The 16,273-nt window shown below is 37.2% G+C and overlaps 1 protein-coding gene across 6 annotated transcripts in view; it reads right to left on the reverse strand.

The window, feature by feature from the left end:
* Nucleotides 1-16,273, reverse strand: part of FAM120C (family with sequence similarity 120 member C) — a 139,307-nt gene that overhangs the window by 17,799 nt on the left and 105,235 nt on the right. The window contains exon 11 of one of the 6 annotated variants that reach the window (XM_079909908.1): nt 15,173-15,236. The exons of the other annotated variants lie outside the window; for them this stretch is intronic. Within the exon in view, the coding sequence (XP_079766034.1) occupies nt 15,191-15,236 (46 nt within the window). The 3' untranslated portion in view covers nt 15,173-15,190. Of the gene's footprint in view, nt 1-15,172; nt 15,237-16,273 lie in introns of those variants that run through there. 6 annotated transcript variants of the gene reach the window in all.

Below are 16,273 nucleotides of genomic sequence, written 5' to 3' on the forward strand. Positions count from 1 at the left end.
ATTATGTCAAAGGTTATGTCCATTTTAAAGGTCCTCAATACATATTGCAGAAGTGTTTTCCAGGGCTTCCCTAGTGGCACAGTGGTTAAGAATCCGCCTGCCAATGCAGGGGACACGGGTTCGAGCCCTGGCCCAGGAAGATCCCACATGCCACGGAACACCTAAGCCCGGGCGCCACAACTACTGAGCCTGCACTCTAGAGCCCGCGTGCCACAACTACTGAAGCCTGCGCGCCTAGAGCCCGTGCTCTGCAACAAGAGAAGCCACTGCAATGAGAAGCCCGCGCACCACAACGAAGAGTAGCCCCTGCTCGCCGGAACTAGAGAAAGTCCACGCACAGCAATGAAGACCCAACACAGCCAAAAATAAAAACAAATTAATTAATTAAAAAAATTGTTTTCCAGACCCATTTGTCCTAACTCCCAGTAGTATGTCAGCATGAATTATCATTAATCTTTGATGTTTTTATGGGCAAAAAAAGTCTCTTGCTATTTAAATTTCTGTCTCTTTGATTGCTAATCATGAGGTTGCATATTTTTCCCAAACACGTATTTACTTCTATGGCTGGTCTATGTCTATCATAGACATGTCAGTGAATTTGCTTGTTCTGTCTATTGCTCTGTCTCAGATAATCTAAAGCCTTAATCTTTATAATAGTGACAGCTATTTGGACACACAGTGGACAGCTGATCCAAGTCAAATCAATCCATGGCTTGCCAGAGTCTTGAGAATTTGAGCTAAGAGATTCAGAGGATGATGAAACAGACAAGCAGAAAGAAGAGCTACACAGGTCCGTGAGAGAGTGGGCAGTCTCTGTTCCTGCCTTTCCAGTACTATTCCCTGTGTACACCACTTTTCTGGTCCTTAGATGACTATGAGACTACCTGTTATATCTTTACAACAAGATAGCTAGAGTGGCTTTTCTTTCTTGTAAACAAATGAATCCGAAGAGAGTGTCATTTACCCACTTTTGTTTGGGGATGCTAGTATTTAAAAAGCTTTTATATATTGAGAATACTGACACACTGTCTGTTATAACTGTAGCAAATATTTTCCCAGTTTGTCATTTGTCTTTAATTTTATGTATTTTGGCATATAGATATAGTCATAGTTATTGATCTTTTTACGTCTTTCCTTTTTTGTGGGGAGGGTCTCAAGTCTTTATTTTGTTCTTTAACACTACTTCATTTTTTCAAAATAAATCTTTTATTTTGCAGTAATTTTACATATACAGAAACTTACCAAAAATGCTTTATTGAGGCATAGTTTACACACCATACAATTCATCCATTGTAAGTGTAGAATTTAATGATTTTTAGTAAACTTACAGAGTTGGGCAACTATCACCACAGTTGAGTTTTAGAACATTTGCATTGCCCCCAAAAGATTCCTCAGGCCCATGCGCAGTCACTCCCCATTCCCACCCCTGGGCAATCACTTTCTATCAACTTTACTATCTCTAACAACTTTCTATCTCTATAGATTTGCCTTTCTGGACATTTCATATAAATGGAATAATATAATATGTGGCCTTTTGTGTCTGGCTTCTTTCCTTAGCATAGTTTTTATTTTAATTAAACTTTTAATTTTGATATTATTGTAGATTCACATGCAGTTGTAAGGAATGAAAATGAGGGATCCCTTGAACACTTTACCCAGTTCTCCTAATGGTAATATCTTACAAAACTATAGTACAATATCACAACCAGGTATTGATACTGACCCAATCAAGATACAGAACAGTTCTACTCAAAAAGACTGTTCATTCATTTATTCATTCCATGAACAATATGCATGAGCTGAGACTCTACTGTGTGTTAGGCATGAGTTCAAATCCTGGCTCTGCCACTTAGTAACGGTTTGAACTCAGGAAAGTCACTTCACCTCTCTGAAACTTGCCTTCTTATCTGTTCAATAGGGAGAATAACAACACCTTCCTCACAGAGTGGTTATTGGTGGAATTACATTTAAATTGGTGAGCACTTAATGAGAGCTATATTGAGTAGGGAACTCTCAATGAAGTGCTTCTTATTCCTCTCCCCTGTGGGATCCATAGGGTCTCAACCTTGGAAATCCTTTTATGTTAGCTTCAACTTAATCACTGTGTACTTGTTGTTTCCTGAAAATTGTTTGTAGCTTGGGCCAAGACCTTAGATTATGGTGTTTGTATAGGACTCAAATGTTCTAGCCAACTCCTTTGACATCCAACCATGTTTTGGGTTTGCCAACTCCCTTTTGCAAATGAATAAACAAGCAAACAAACAAAAACTAGAAAGCAACTTTTTTGGAAAGGAGCATAAAATAAAATTTAAGGAAAAGAGTGAAGTTGGAACATGGTCTAAGGTAATTCTGCCATATCCACTTGAACCCAGGTCAAAATGCTTGATCATTAGCTCACTTGCTCACCCTCTCCCACAGCTCTGGCATCTTTTCCAGCTCTGGGATGATTCCCAACAGAACAAGGAGCCCTACCATTTGAAGAACACGCCCACCCCTTCTTGCTTGTCTTTTCCGTTCATTTTCTGGAAAGATTCGCTTAACATTCTTCCCTTTAATACAGATCCCATCCTTCACTAATTGGTGTGAGAAAGGTGAGGCATTCCATTTTCAAGGCCAGGCCCATGTAAGTGGTTGCTTCTGGCTTTTGCAAGTCCTCCAGCTGGTTTGGAGCAACAGGGAGGCTGGCTGTGTCCCCTAGGAAAGCACTGTCAAACTGTGGGCCTGGGGAAGTAACTTGAGAACAGGCAAGTGGGTAAGTACCTCAGGAGGTAATAAAGCACAGAGCCAGCCAAGGAGCAGAAACCCGGGCCTGAGAAGCTGTCCAGGAGTGTGCTTTATGAGCCTCTGAACAGCAGAGCTCTCTGGAGCACAGGAAACCGTGCATCAAAAGTGCAGCAGGCTTTCTAGTGGCCAAATCCAATCACGCTCTAATTAGGCTAAGTTTTAGGAGGCAAAAGCCTTGGGCAGCAAATATCTCTACACAAGAAAGTGGTGAGAAGTAAGGCTTTGTCACTAAGACTCAACATCTAACCCTGAAGTCTGGTTCAAGGATTAGATTCTTTTTTTAACTTTTATTTTTATTGAAGTATAGTTGATTTACAATGTTGTGTTAGTTTCAGGTGTACAGCAAGGCGATTCAGATATATATATATCTGTATATACACTTCTTTTTCAGATTCTTTTCCATTATAGGTTATTACAAGATACTAAATATAGTTCCCTGTACTATACAGTAGGTCTTTGTTGTTTATCTATTTTATATATAGTAGTGTGTATCTCTTAATCCCGTACTCCCTCCCTACCTTTCCCCTTTGGTAACCATAAGTTTGTTTTCTGTCTTGAGTCTGTTTCTGTTTTATAAATAAGTTCCTTTGTATCATTTTTTTTAGATTCCACATATAAGCGATATCATATGACATTTGTCTTTCTCATAAAAAAGAATGAAATAATGCCATTTGCAGCAACATGGATGGACCTAGAGATTACCATACTAAGTGTAATAAGTCAGACACAGAAAGACAAGGATTAGATTCCACAGGCCTTATATACCCTCTCTCCACAGCACAACCAGCAGGTTCAGGGAACTGATAAGGTTGATGAAAACAGCACGTGAAAAAAACTAAAAGATTGCCTTATATTTAAAGAATATTTTGTTGTTTTTAAAATGTATATAAACCCTTTATGAATACAGTTTTAGTTTAAGGTATGTTAAGACAGCAACATAGGATAGAGAATTGTAACTTTTATGATAGGATATGTGAGGCTCTTCAGCCAAATAATCTTTTCTGAAAAAGCTGATACACATGCCCCAACCAGTGATTAGAGGTCCAATCTTCTGCAACCCCCAGAGGATATGCTATAGCAGATAATGAAGCGACTTAGGATATTGTTCTGTCAATGAGAGTCAGTGTTCCGTGACATTTCTTGAGGCCCCATTATGCATGGAGATGCTTAGGTTTCAGACTGTAGATGTGGACTGGAACCTCTAGGGAGCATATGTGGTGGGTTAACCACAACATATGGAGACGAAGGAGGAAAGAATTCGTCACCCCATTGTTTACTCACTGTTTTCTACAGACTCTACTGCTTAGTTTGCTCCTCAAGTATAAAGTAAGAAGGCTGTTTGGGGGCATTGTTATATATGTATCTATGCCAGATGGTTCTTTTCTTACCTTCTTATTGCTTTATAAGCTCCCAACACTACTCCTATCCCTTCCCTGTGTAGCCTGGATAGGTTAATAACTCCTATGTACTCCCAGAGCTCTCTACACTCACCTCTACTGTTCCGTGCACTTACCACATTGTACTGAAGTTGTCTGTTCATGAGTGTCTCCTCTGCTCTACTGGGAACTCCCCGAAGACAGAGACTAGGTCTTTCTCATATCTGTTTCCCCAGCACCTATGGGTGCTTAGTAGATGTTTGTTGGACAGTCTGGGGGAACTTGAGGGTATTAACCGAGTTTTATTTTAACCTTGTAATCTAACAGTACCTTATACACAGTAGGTGTTCCATGTATATCTTCTCTGATAAAATTAATTTTTAAAGGGCTTAAAGATATATGGTACTAAATGTAAAATAGATAGCTAGTGGGAAGCAGCCGCAGGGTGGGATAGGGAGGGTGAGAGGGAGACGCAAGAGGGAGGAGATATGGGGATATATGTATATGTATAGCTGATTTACTTTGTTATAAAGCAGAAACTAACACACCATTGTAAAGCAATTATACTCCAATAAAGATGTTAAAAAATATATATATATATGGTGCTGTCATACAGAGTGAAGTAAGTCAGAAAGAGAAAAACAAATACCGTATGCTAACACATATATATGGAATCCAAAAAAAAATGGTTCTGAAGAACCTAGGGGCAGGACAGGTATAAGACGCAGATGTAGAGAATGGACCTGAGGACACGGGGAGGGGGAAGGGCAAGCTGGGACGAAGTGAGAGAGTGGCATGGGCATATATACACTACCAAATGTAAAATAGATAGCTAGTGGGAAGCAGCCACATAGCACAGGGAGATCAGCTCAGTGCTTTGTGTCCACCTAGAGGGGTGGGATAGGGAGGGTGGGAGGGAGACGCAAGAGGGAGGAGATATGGGGATATATGTTTATGTATAGCTGATTCACTCTGTTATACAGCAGAAACTTAACACACCATTGTAAAGCAATTGTACTCCAATAAAGATGTTAAAAAAAGAAGATATAGAACAGTTCTACCACCACAAGGATCCCTCATATTACCTTTTATAACCACACCTCTCTTCTTCCCCCACTGATGTATTTAACCCCTGGCAATCACTAATCTGTTCTTCATTTCCCTAATTTTGTCATTTCAGCAATGTTATATAAATGGAATCACACAGCAGGTAATCTTTGGGGATTGGCTTTTTTACCTAAGACAATTCCTTTAAGATTCATCTAAGTTGTGTGTTATTAAAAGTTTGTTGCTTTTTGGGAATTCCCTGGTGGTCCAGTGGTTAGGACTCCACGCTTTCACTGCCGAGGGCCCGGGTTCAATACCTGGTCTGGGAACTAAGACCCTGCAAGCCGCTTGGTGTAGACAAAAAAAAAAAGTTTGTTGCTTTTCATTGCTGAGTAGAATTCCATCATATGTGTGTACAATAGTTGAATAATTCATCCACTGAGAGAAATCTGAGTTGTTTCCAACTTTGGGGTATTACGAATAAAGGTCCTGGGACTTCCCTAGTGGTGCAGTGGTTAAGAATCTGCCTGCCAATGCGGGGGACACGGGTTCGAACCCTGGTCCGGGAAGATCCCACATGCCGCTGAGCAACTAAGCCCATGTGCCACAACTACTGAGCCTGCGCTCTAGAGCCCTCGAGCCACAACCACTGAGCCTGCGTGCCACAACTACTGAAGTCCACGCACCTAGAGCCCGTGCTCCGCAACAAGAGAAGCCACCGCAATGAGAAGCCGTTGCACCACAACGAAGAGTAGCCTCCACTCTCTGCAACTAGAGAAAGCCCACGAGCAGCAATGAAGACCCAATGCAGCCATAAATAAATGAATGAATGAATAAATAAAAGAATGAATGAATGAATGAATAAATAAAAGAATAAATAAATAAATGAAAGAATAAAGGTGCTATAAACATTAGTGACCTTAGTGTACAGGTTTCTGTGGGGACGTAAATGTTCACTTCTCTGGGGTAAATGCCCAACAGTGCAATTGCTGAGTTGTACAGTGGTTTTTAAAGAAACTGCCAAATTGTTTTTCAAAGTGACTGTACCATTCTACATTTCCAACACCAATGTATGAATGATCCAGTTTGTGTTTTCCCCATCATGTAGTATTATCATTATTTCTTACATGAGCCATTCTGAGAGGTGTGTAATGATATCTCATTGTGGTTTTAACTTGCATTTCCCTAATGGCTAATAATATTGAACATCTTTTCATGTGTTTTTTGGTCATCGTATACCCTCTTCAGTGAAATGTCATGTATTTTGCCATTTTCTAATTAAATTATTTGTTTGTCTGGTTTTTTCTTGATGAGTTTTGAGAGCTCTTTATATATTCTAGACACTAGGCTTTTCTCAAATATGTGGTTTGCAAATATTTTCTCCCACTTCGTAGCTTGTCTTTTCATCCTCCTTACATGGGCATTCAACCGGCAAACGTTTTTAATTCTGATGAGGTCCAATTTATAAATTTTTCCTTTTATGGATCATGCTTTTGGCAACAAGTCTAAGAACAATTTGCCTAGCTCTAGAACCTGAAAATATTTCCATTTTTCTAAAATTTGTATAGTTTTATATTTACATTTAAGTCTATGATCCATTTTGAGTTGATTTTGGGGGGAGATATGCTAGTATTTTTATTTTATTTACATTTAAACTTCACCAAACACTGAGCTCAAGTATATGGTGGCCCTTTGTTCAGAGTTTTTAAATGGACAGACAGCTTTAAGGGTGCAATGTATTTAATACTGCACAATATATTCAACAGTTAGAGAATCTAGGGGATGGTATAACTACATACTTTTATACATTTAGTAGCACAAGTAGAGGGACAAGCCCTGCAACTGGAGGAGAAACCCATTCAGGACTGAACAGAGAGGTCCTTGGTTGCTGAGAGAATCTCCCCTTGACTTCAGCCTCGAGACAAACCAAGGAGTCTGTCAGGACACAAAAACCACTGAATTCAGAACAAACAGGAGCAACAGAATAGGTACTGAGGAATTGGCTCTTGCCAATTAAGATTGTGGAGGCCAGTCTGAAGCGAGTAGGGCTGGCTGGAGGCAGGAAATGTGGCAACTCAAGTCCAGGATCTGTAGATTAGAACAGCAGTCTAGAGACAGAATGGTTAGTGCTTTCTTCAAAAATTCCCAGTTTTTTAAGCAAGTTCCTAGGATGCCTTCCTTAAACAAGGTTGAGTTAATTTTTGTATAATGTTTGAGGTTTAGGTCGAAGTGTTGTTTGTTGGCCTATGGATGTCCAATTGTTCCAACACCATTTGTTGAAAAGGCTATCCTTTCTCCACTGAATTGTTTTTGCACTTTTGTAAAAAATCAGTTGAGCATATTTGTGTTGTTCTATTTCTAGGTTCTTAATTTTGTTCCATTGACCTATGTGTTTATCAGTTAGCAAATACCTCCATTGTCTTGACTACTTTAGCTACAATATTAAGCCTCAATATTGGGTAGAGTGATTCCTATACTTCTTTCTTCTTTTGCAAGATTGTTTTAGCTATTGTAAGGGCCTATGCCTTTCTATATAAATTTTAGAATAAGTTTGTCTACATCCATTAAATCCTTGCATTAAGCCCACAGGTTTTGTAATAAACCTACAGATCAATTTGAGAACTGAGTTTTTCAGTGGTAAGTGTATGAACTTTCTTTGATTTCTTTCATCGTCACGAAGCATAATGATTTTGAGGTTGATTCATGCTCTGACATGCACCAGTAGTTTGATTTTACTGCTGAGTAATATTTTATTGATGGACATATCACACGTTTATCCATCTACCAGTTAATAGATATTTGAGTTATTTCTACTTTTTGACTATTATGAATACTGTTTCTTTGAACATTCATGTGCAAGTCTTAGTGTGGACCTATCTTTTCAATGCTCTTGGGTAGATACCTAGGAGTGAAATAAATGAGTCATATGATAATTTATGTTTAACCTTCTAAGAAAATGCCAAACTAATCTCCACTTTAAATTCCCACCAGCAATGTATGAGGGAATCCCAATTCTCTGCAGCCAGGCCTACATTTGTCATTGTCTGTCTTTTTTATTATAATTATTCCAGCTGAGTGAAGTGGTGTTTCATTGTGGTTTAAATTTGCATTTTCCCAATGATTACTGAAGTTGAGAATTTTTTCATGTGCTTATATTCCAAACTTATGTCTTCTCTGGTGAAATGTCTATTCACATCTTTTACTCATTTTAATTATTATTTCTTTTATTTATTTGTTTATTTATTTATTTATGGCTGTGTTGGGTCTTTGTTGCTGCGTGGGCTTTCTTTAGCTGCGGCGAGTGGGGGCTACTCTTCATTGCAGTGCACGGGCTTCTCATTGCGGTGGCTTCTCTTGTAGAGCACGGGCTCTGGGCGCATGGTCTTCAGTAGCTGTGGCACGCAGGCTCAGTAGTTGTGGCTTGTGGGCTCTAGAGTGCAGCCTCAGTAATTGTGGCGCGCGGGCTTAGTTGATCAGCAGCATGTGGGATCTTCCCGGACCGTGGATTGAACCCGTGTCCCCTGCATTGGCAGGCGGATTCTTAACCACTGCGCCACCAGGGAAGTCCCTTTTAGTCATTTTTAGATTGAGTTGTTTATTTTCTTATACATTTTAAGGGTTCTTTATATATTGATATGAGTCCTTTATCAGATATATGATTTGTAAATATTTTCTCCAGTCTGTGGTTTGTCTTTTCAGTTTTTTAATGGTGGCTTTTGAAGCGTAAAAGTTTCGTATTTGGATGAAATCTATTTTTTTTAGGTGACTTTTGCTTTGGCGGTTGTATCTAAGAAATCTTCACCTAACCCAAAATCATGAAAATTTTCTCCTGTAAGTTTGATAGTTTTAACTATCCCATTTTGGTCTATGATTCATTTTGAGTAATTTTTGTGTATAGTGTGAGGGATCTAAATTCATCATTTTTATCAGATCAGGTCAAGTTGGTTGCATGAGTCTTCCGTATTTTTGCTGACTTTCTGTCTAGTTGTTCCAGCCATTATTGAGAGTAGGGTATTGAAGCTTTCAGCTATCATTGTTGAAGTGTCTATTTCATTCTTAAATTCTACCAGGTTTTGCTTCATGTATTTAGGGACACTGTTGTTAGGAATACATGTTTATATTGATAATTATTATATCTTCCTGATGAATGGACCCTTTTATCACTACAAAATCTTATTTGTCTACAGTAACATTACTTGTCTTAAAGTCTATTTTGTCTGATATTAGTATAGCTATTATAATTCTCATATGGTTATTGTTTGCATGGTATATTTTTTCTATTCTTTGTCTTTCAACCTATTTGTGTCTTTGACTTTAAAGTATATCTCCTGTAGATAGTCCATGCTTTGTATCCAATCTCACAATCTCTGCCTTTTGACTGGAATGTTCAGTCCATTTACATTTGATGTAGTTGTTGATATGTTTAGATTTATAGGTTTCATAACTTTTTTGTTTGTTCTTCTTTTACTGCCTTCTACTGCATTAAATAGATACTCTCCAGTGTAGCATTTTAATTATTTTTGTTGGTTTTTTATATATTTTTAGTTATTTTCATAATGGTTGCTGTGTAGATTACAAAATACATCTTAACTGGGATTCCCTAGTGGCTCATGGTTAAGAATCTGCCTGCCAATGCAGGAGACACGGGTTCGATCCCTGGTCCGGGAAGATCCCACATGCCACGGAGCGACAATGCCCGTGCGCCACAACTACTGAGCCTGGCACCACAACAAAGAGTAGCCCCTGCTTGCCGCAACTTGAGAAAGCCCGCACACAACAACGAAGACCCAATGCAGCCAAAAATAAATAAATTTATATTAAAAAAACCCTGAAATACATCTTAACTGACAAACCACATCAAATTAGTACTAAGTAATTCCAGTAGGAGGTAGAAACATTGCTCCAAAGAGTTCACTTCTTTCCTCCCTCCATTGCATTATTATTTTCATGTATATTATACCATTATTCTAAAACCAACACAAAATTTTATAATTATTGATTTACGCAGTTGTCTTTTAAATCAGTTAAGTGAATAAATGAGAAAAAATATATTTATACCACTTTTTATATATATCTATGTAATTACCTTTACAGATGGTTATTATTCATTCATTTGGTGTCATTTCCTTTCAATCTGAAGGACATCTTTTAATACTTCTTGTATGGCAAATTGGTAGCAATAAATTCTCTTAATCTTTGGTTATCTGGGGATCTATTTCACTTTCCTTTCTACTTTACAGCTTTATTGAGATAAAATTATTATAGTATACAATTCATGTATTAAAAGTGTATAAGTCACTGGTTTTTAGTATATTCACAGGGCTGTGTAACCATCACCACTAAATAATTCCACAACATTTAAATCACCCAAAAAGAAACCTCATATCCATTAGCAATCACTCTACATTTGCCCCTCCCCCAGGTCCCTGGCAACCACACATCTACAGATTTACCTATTCTGAACATTTCATATAACTAGAACTATATAATATATGTCATTTTGTGACTGGTGTATTTCACTTAGCCTAATGTTTTTCAGGGTTCATCCATGTTATAGCATAAATCATAGTTAATTGCTCTTTATAGTTGAATAATATTCTATTGTACAAATATACCACATTTTGTTAACCCATTCATCAGCTGATGGACATTTGAGTTGTTTCCACTTTTTGGATATTATGAGTAATGTTATATGAATATTCATGAACATGTTTCTTTGTGAATATGTGTCTTCATTTTATGTTCTCACCAGCAGTGTTCCAATTTCTCCACATCCTCACCAACACCTGTTGTCTGTCTTTTTGATTATAGCCACCCTAATGTGTGTCAACTGGTATCTCATTGTATTTTTGATTTGCAGTTTCCTAAAGATTAGTGATGTTGAGTATCTTTATTTACATATCTTCTTTGGAGAAATGTCAACTGAATTTTTTTGTCCATTGTAAAAATTAAATTATCTCTCCTTTATTATTGAGTTGTAAGAATTCTTTATACATTCTGGATACTATACCCTTATCAGATATGATTTGCAAATATTTTCTCCCATTCTGTGAGTTGTGTTCTCACTTTCTTCATGGCATTGTCCCCAGCACACAAGCTTTTAGTTTTGATCTAGTCCAATTTATATAATTTCTTTTTGCTACTTATGATTTTAGCACCATATCTAAGAAACCATTGTTTAACCTGAGATCATGAAGATTTACACATGTTGTCTTCTAAAGGTTTTATAATTTGGGCTCTTACATTTACACCTATGATACATTTTGAGTTAATTTTTGTGTATGATGTGAGGTAGAGGTCCAACTTCATTCTTTTGCATATGAATATCGTTATCACAAAACTATTTGCTGAAACGACTATTTTTCCCCATTAAATTATCTTGGTACCCTTGCCAAAATTCAATTGACCATAAATGGAAGGGTTTATTTCTGGGAACTCAACTGTACTCCATTCATTTAAATGCCTATCCATATGCCACTATCTCAATTACTGTAGCTTTTGTAGTAAATGTTAAAATTGGGAAGTGTGAATCTACAACTTTGTTCTTTTTTTCAAGATTGTTTTGGCTACTCTGAGCCCATTGCATTTACACATTAATTTTAGTGTCAGCTTGTTAACTTCTGCAAAGAAGCCATCTGGGATTTTGGATTATGTTAAATATGGAGATCAAACTTGGGGACTACTGCCATCTTAACAACCTTATGTCTTCTTATACATGAACAAGGGATGTTTTTACATTTATTTAAATCTTCTTTAACTGTAGTTTTCAATTTACAAGTCTTGAACTTCTTTTCTCAAATTTATACCAAGTATTTCATTCTTTTGCAGGTTATTATAAAAGGAGTTGTTCTCTTGATTTTATTTTGGAATATTGATTACTAGTGTATCAATTACAATTGATACTTGTATATTGATCTTATATCCTGTGACTTTGTTGAACTCATTTATTTTTAAAATTTATTTATTTAATTTATTTATTTTTGGCTGCATTGGGTCTTCGTTGCTGCACATGGGCTTTCTCTACTTGTGGAGAGCGGGTGCTACTCTTTGTTGCGGTGCACATGCTTCTCATTGCGGTGGCTTCTCTTGTTGCAGAGCACAAGCTCTAGGTGCCTGGGCTTCAGTAGTTGTGGTGCACGGGCTCAGTAGTTGTGGCTCATGGGTTCTAGAATGCAAGCTCAGTAGCTGTGGAGCACGGGCTTAGTTGCTCTGGGGCATGTGGGATCTTCCCGGACCAGGGATCGAACCTGTGTCCCCTGCATTGGCAGGTGGATTCTTAACCACTGTGCCACCAGGGAAGCCCTCATTTATTGGTTTTAATTGTCTGTTTTGTCATACTCTAAAAAAATTGTGGTAAAATACACATAACATAAAATTTACCATCTTAACCATTTGTAAATGTACAGTTCAGTGGTATTAAATAAAGTCACATTGTGCATCCATCACCACCATCCATCCCCGTAACTCTTTTCATCTTGTTAAACTGAAACTCTATACCTATTAAACAATACCTACCCATTCTTCCCCACCCCAATTCTGTAGCTCATATAAGTGGAATCATACAGTATTTGTCTTTTCGCGACTGGCTTATTTCACTTAACATAATGTCCTCAAGATTCATCCATGTTGTAGCGTATTGTAGAATTTCCTTCCTTTTAAAGGCTGAATAATACTCCATTGTATGTATATACCACATTCATCACTTGATGGACACTTGTGTTGCTTCCACATTTTAGCTACTGTGAATAATGCTACTATGAACATGAATATACACATATTTCTTTGAGACCCTGCCTTCAATTCTTTTGGCTATATAGCTGGAAGTGGAATTGCTGGATCATATGGCAATTCTATTTTTAATTTTTTGAGGAACCACCATACTATTTTCCACAGTAGCTATCCATTTTATATTCACATCAACAGTGCACAAGCGTTCCAATTTCTCCACATCTTTGACAACATTTGTTATTTTCTATTTTTTGACCTTTACCATCCTAGTGGATATGAAGTAGTATCTCATTGTGGTTTTTTTTTTTTTTTTTTTGCAGTACGCGGGCCTCTCACTGTTGCACCCTCTCCCGTTTCGGAGCACAGTCTCCAGACGCGCAGGCCCAGCGGCCACGGCTCACGGGCCCAGCCGCTCCTCGGCATGTGGCATCTTCCTGGACCAGGGAACGAACCCATGCCTCCTGCATCAGCAGGCGGACTCTCAACCACTGCGCCACCAGGGAAGCCCTCATTGCAGTTTTGATTTGCATTTCCCTAATGATTAGTGATGTTGAGCATCTTTTCATATGCTTATTTGTCATTCCTATGTCTTCTCTGGAGAAATGTCTATTCAAGTCCTTTGCCCCCTTTTGAATTGTTTGTTTTTTTTTCTTGTTCAATTTTAGAAGTTTTCTATATATTCTGGATATTAATCCCTTATCAGATAAATGATTTGCAGATACTTTCTCCCATTCTGTGAGTTGCCTTTTTACTCTGTGGATAGTTTCTTTGATGCACAATTTTTAAAAATTTTCATGAAGTCCAATTTGTCTATTTGTTCTTTGGTTACCTGTGCTTTTGGTGGCATATCCAGGAAATCATTGCCAAATCCAATATTGTGAAGCTTTTGTCCTATGTTTTCTTCTAAGAATTTTATTGTTTTAAGTCTTATGTTTAGTTCCTTGATCCATTTTGAGTTAAATCTTGTATTTTGGTGTTAGGTGAGAGTCCAACTTCACTCTTTTGCATATGGATATCCAGTTTTCCCAGCACCATTTGTTGAAAAGACTGTCCTATCCCCATTAAGTGGTCTTGGCACCCCTGTCAAAAATCATTTGACAATAAATGTGAAGATTTACTTCTGAGCTCTCTATTCTGTTCCATTGGTCTACATATGTCTTTTTGTCAATACCACACTGTTTTAATTATTGTAGCTTTGTAGTACGTTTTGAAATCAGAAGTGTGAGTCTTCCTGTTTTGTTTTACTTTTTTCAAGATTGTTTTGGCTACATGGGGCCCTTTGAGATTCCATATGAATTCTGGAATGAGTTTTTCTATTTTTGCCAAAAATATCATTGGGATTTTGATAAGGACTGCATTAAATCTGTAGATCACTTTGGGTGGCATTTCAACTATATGAAGTCTTCCAATCCATGAGGATGTGATGTGTTTCCATTTATTTATGTCTTTAACTTCTTTAGCAACACTTTGTAGTTTTCACTGTACAAGTCTTTTACCTCCTTGGTGAAGTTAATTCCTAATTAATTTATTCTTTTTGATGCTTTTTTAATGGAATTGCTTTTATAATTGTCTATTGTTTCTGTATAGTAAAGCAACTGATTTTTCTGTGCTGACTTTGTATCCTGCTACTTCAGGGGTCCCGGTCCGTGGCCTGTTAGGAACTAGGCTGCACAGCAGGAGGTGAGTGATGGGCAAGTGAGCAAAGCTTCATCTGTGGCTCCCCATTGCTTGCATTATCGCCTGAACTATCACCCCCTCACCACCGGTACGTGGAAAAATTGTTTTCCACGAAACCAGTCCCTGGTGCCAAAAAGGGTGGGGATCACTGGGCTACTTCACTAAATTCAGTTATTAGTTCTGACAGTTTTCCTGGGGTCTTTAGGGTTTTATACATGTAAGATCATATCTTTTATTTCCTTGTTCATCTTCTGCATAGTTGTTGTATCCATTTTTGAAAGTGGGGCATTGAAGTCTCTAATTTTTATTGTTGAACTGTCTCTTTCTCCTTCCATTTCTGTCAGTTTTCACTTGATGTGTTTTTGGGCCCTTTTGTTAAGTACATATATTTATAATTGCTACAGCTCCCTGATGAATTGATGCTTTTATCATTATAAAATGTCTCTCTTGTCTCTAGTAACATTTTATTGTCTTAATGTTTATTTTGTCTGGTTATTAATGATTATTAGTATAGTCACTCCAGCAATCTTATGGTTGTTGTTTGTACATATGTCTTTTTCCATCCTTTTACTTTCAACCTATTTATATCTTTGATCTAAGTGTGTCTCCTTAATAGAAAATAATCTGAAAAAGAAAAAAAATATAAAACTGAATATACATACATATATATATACAATACATATAACTGAATCACTTTGCTATACACCTGAAACATTGTAAATCAACTATATTTCAATAAAAAATATAAAAAATAAAGTACATATATTTAGAGATAAATGATTTATGTTGTTTAAAGGAGATGGATGTTTAAAAAAATTTAAAAAGTGTGCCTTTTGCAGATAGCATATATTTAGATTTTATTTTCATATATCTGGCAATCTCCGTCTTTTGATTGGATTTTAATCCACTAAAGTTTAATGTTATTATTGACACTGTAGATTTGAATCTGGCATTTTCCTGTTTACATGCTCACCACGTGTTGTTACTTTATTCCTTCTTTACTGTCTTCTTTATTTTTTTTGGAAAGTTCATAATAATGCAATTGACAAGGAAATTTAGTTATTTCTGAGATATACATTTCAAAGTAATAACTAGAATTATGACTTATAACATTATACCAGAACATATAAGATTTTTAGAAATTTCATGTAATGTCTGAAACATTTATATTAACATATTTCCATACAAATAACCCAAAGAAAGTTTAGTATTAGTTGTTTTGTTTTTTTATACTGCAGGTTCTTATTAGTTATCAATTTTAAACACGAGTGTATACATGGCAATCCCAATCGCCCAATTCAGCACACCATCATCCCCACCCCACCGTAGTTTTCCCCCCCTGATTTGCATATGTTTGTTCTCTACATCTGTGTCTCAACTTCTGCCCTGCAAAACGGTTCATCTGTAACATTATTCTAGGTTCCACATATATGCGTTAATATATGATATTTGTTTTTCTCTTTCTGACTTACTTCACTCTGTATGACAGTCTCCAGATCCATCCACGTCTCAACAAATGACTCAACTGTGTTCATTTTATGGCTGAGTAATATTCCATTCTATATATGTACCATATCTTCTTTATCCATTTGTCTATCAATGGGCATTTAGGTTGTTTCCATGACCTGGCTATTGTAAATAGTGCTGCAATGAACATTGGG

This window comes from Stenella coeruleoalba (genome assembly GCF_951394435.1).
Source record: "Stenella coeruleoalba genome assembly, chromosome: X".
In the NCBI taxonomy this organism is placed as follows: Eukaryota; Metazoa; Chordata; class Mammalia; order Artiodactyla; family Delphinidae; genus Stenella; species Stenella coeruleoalba.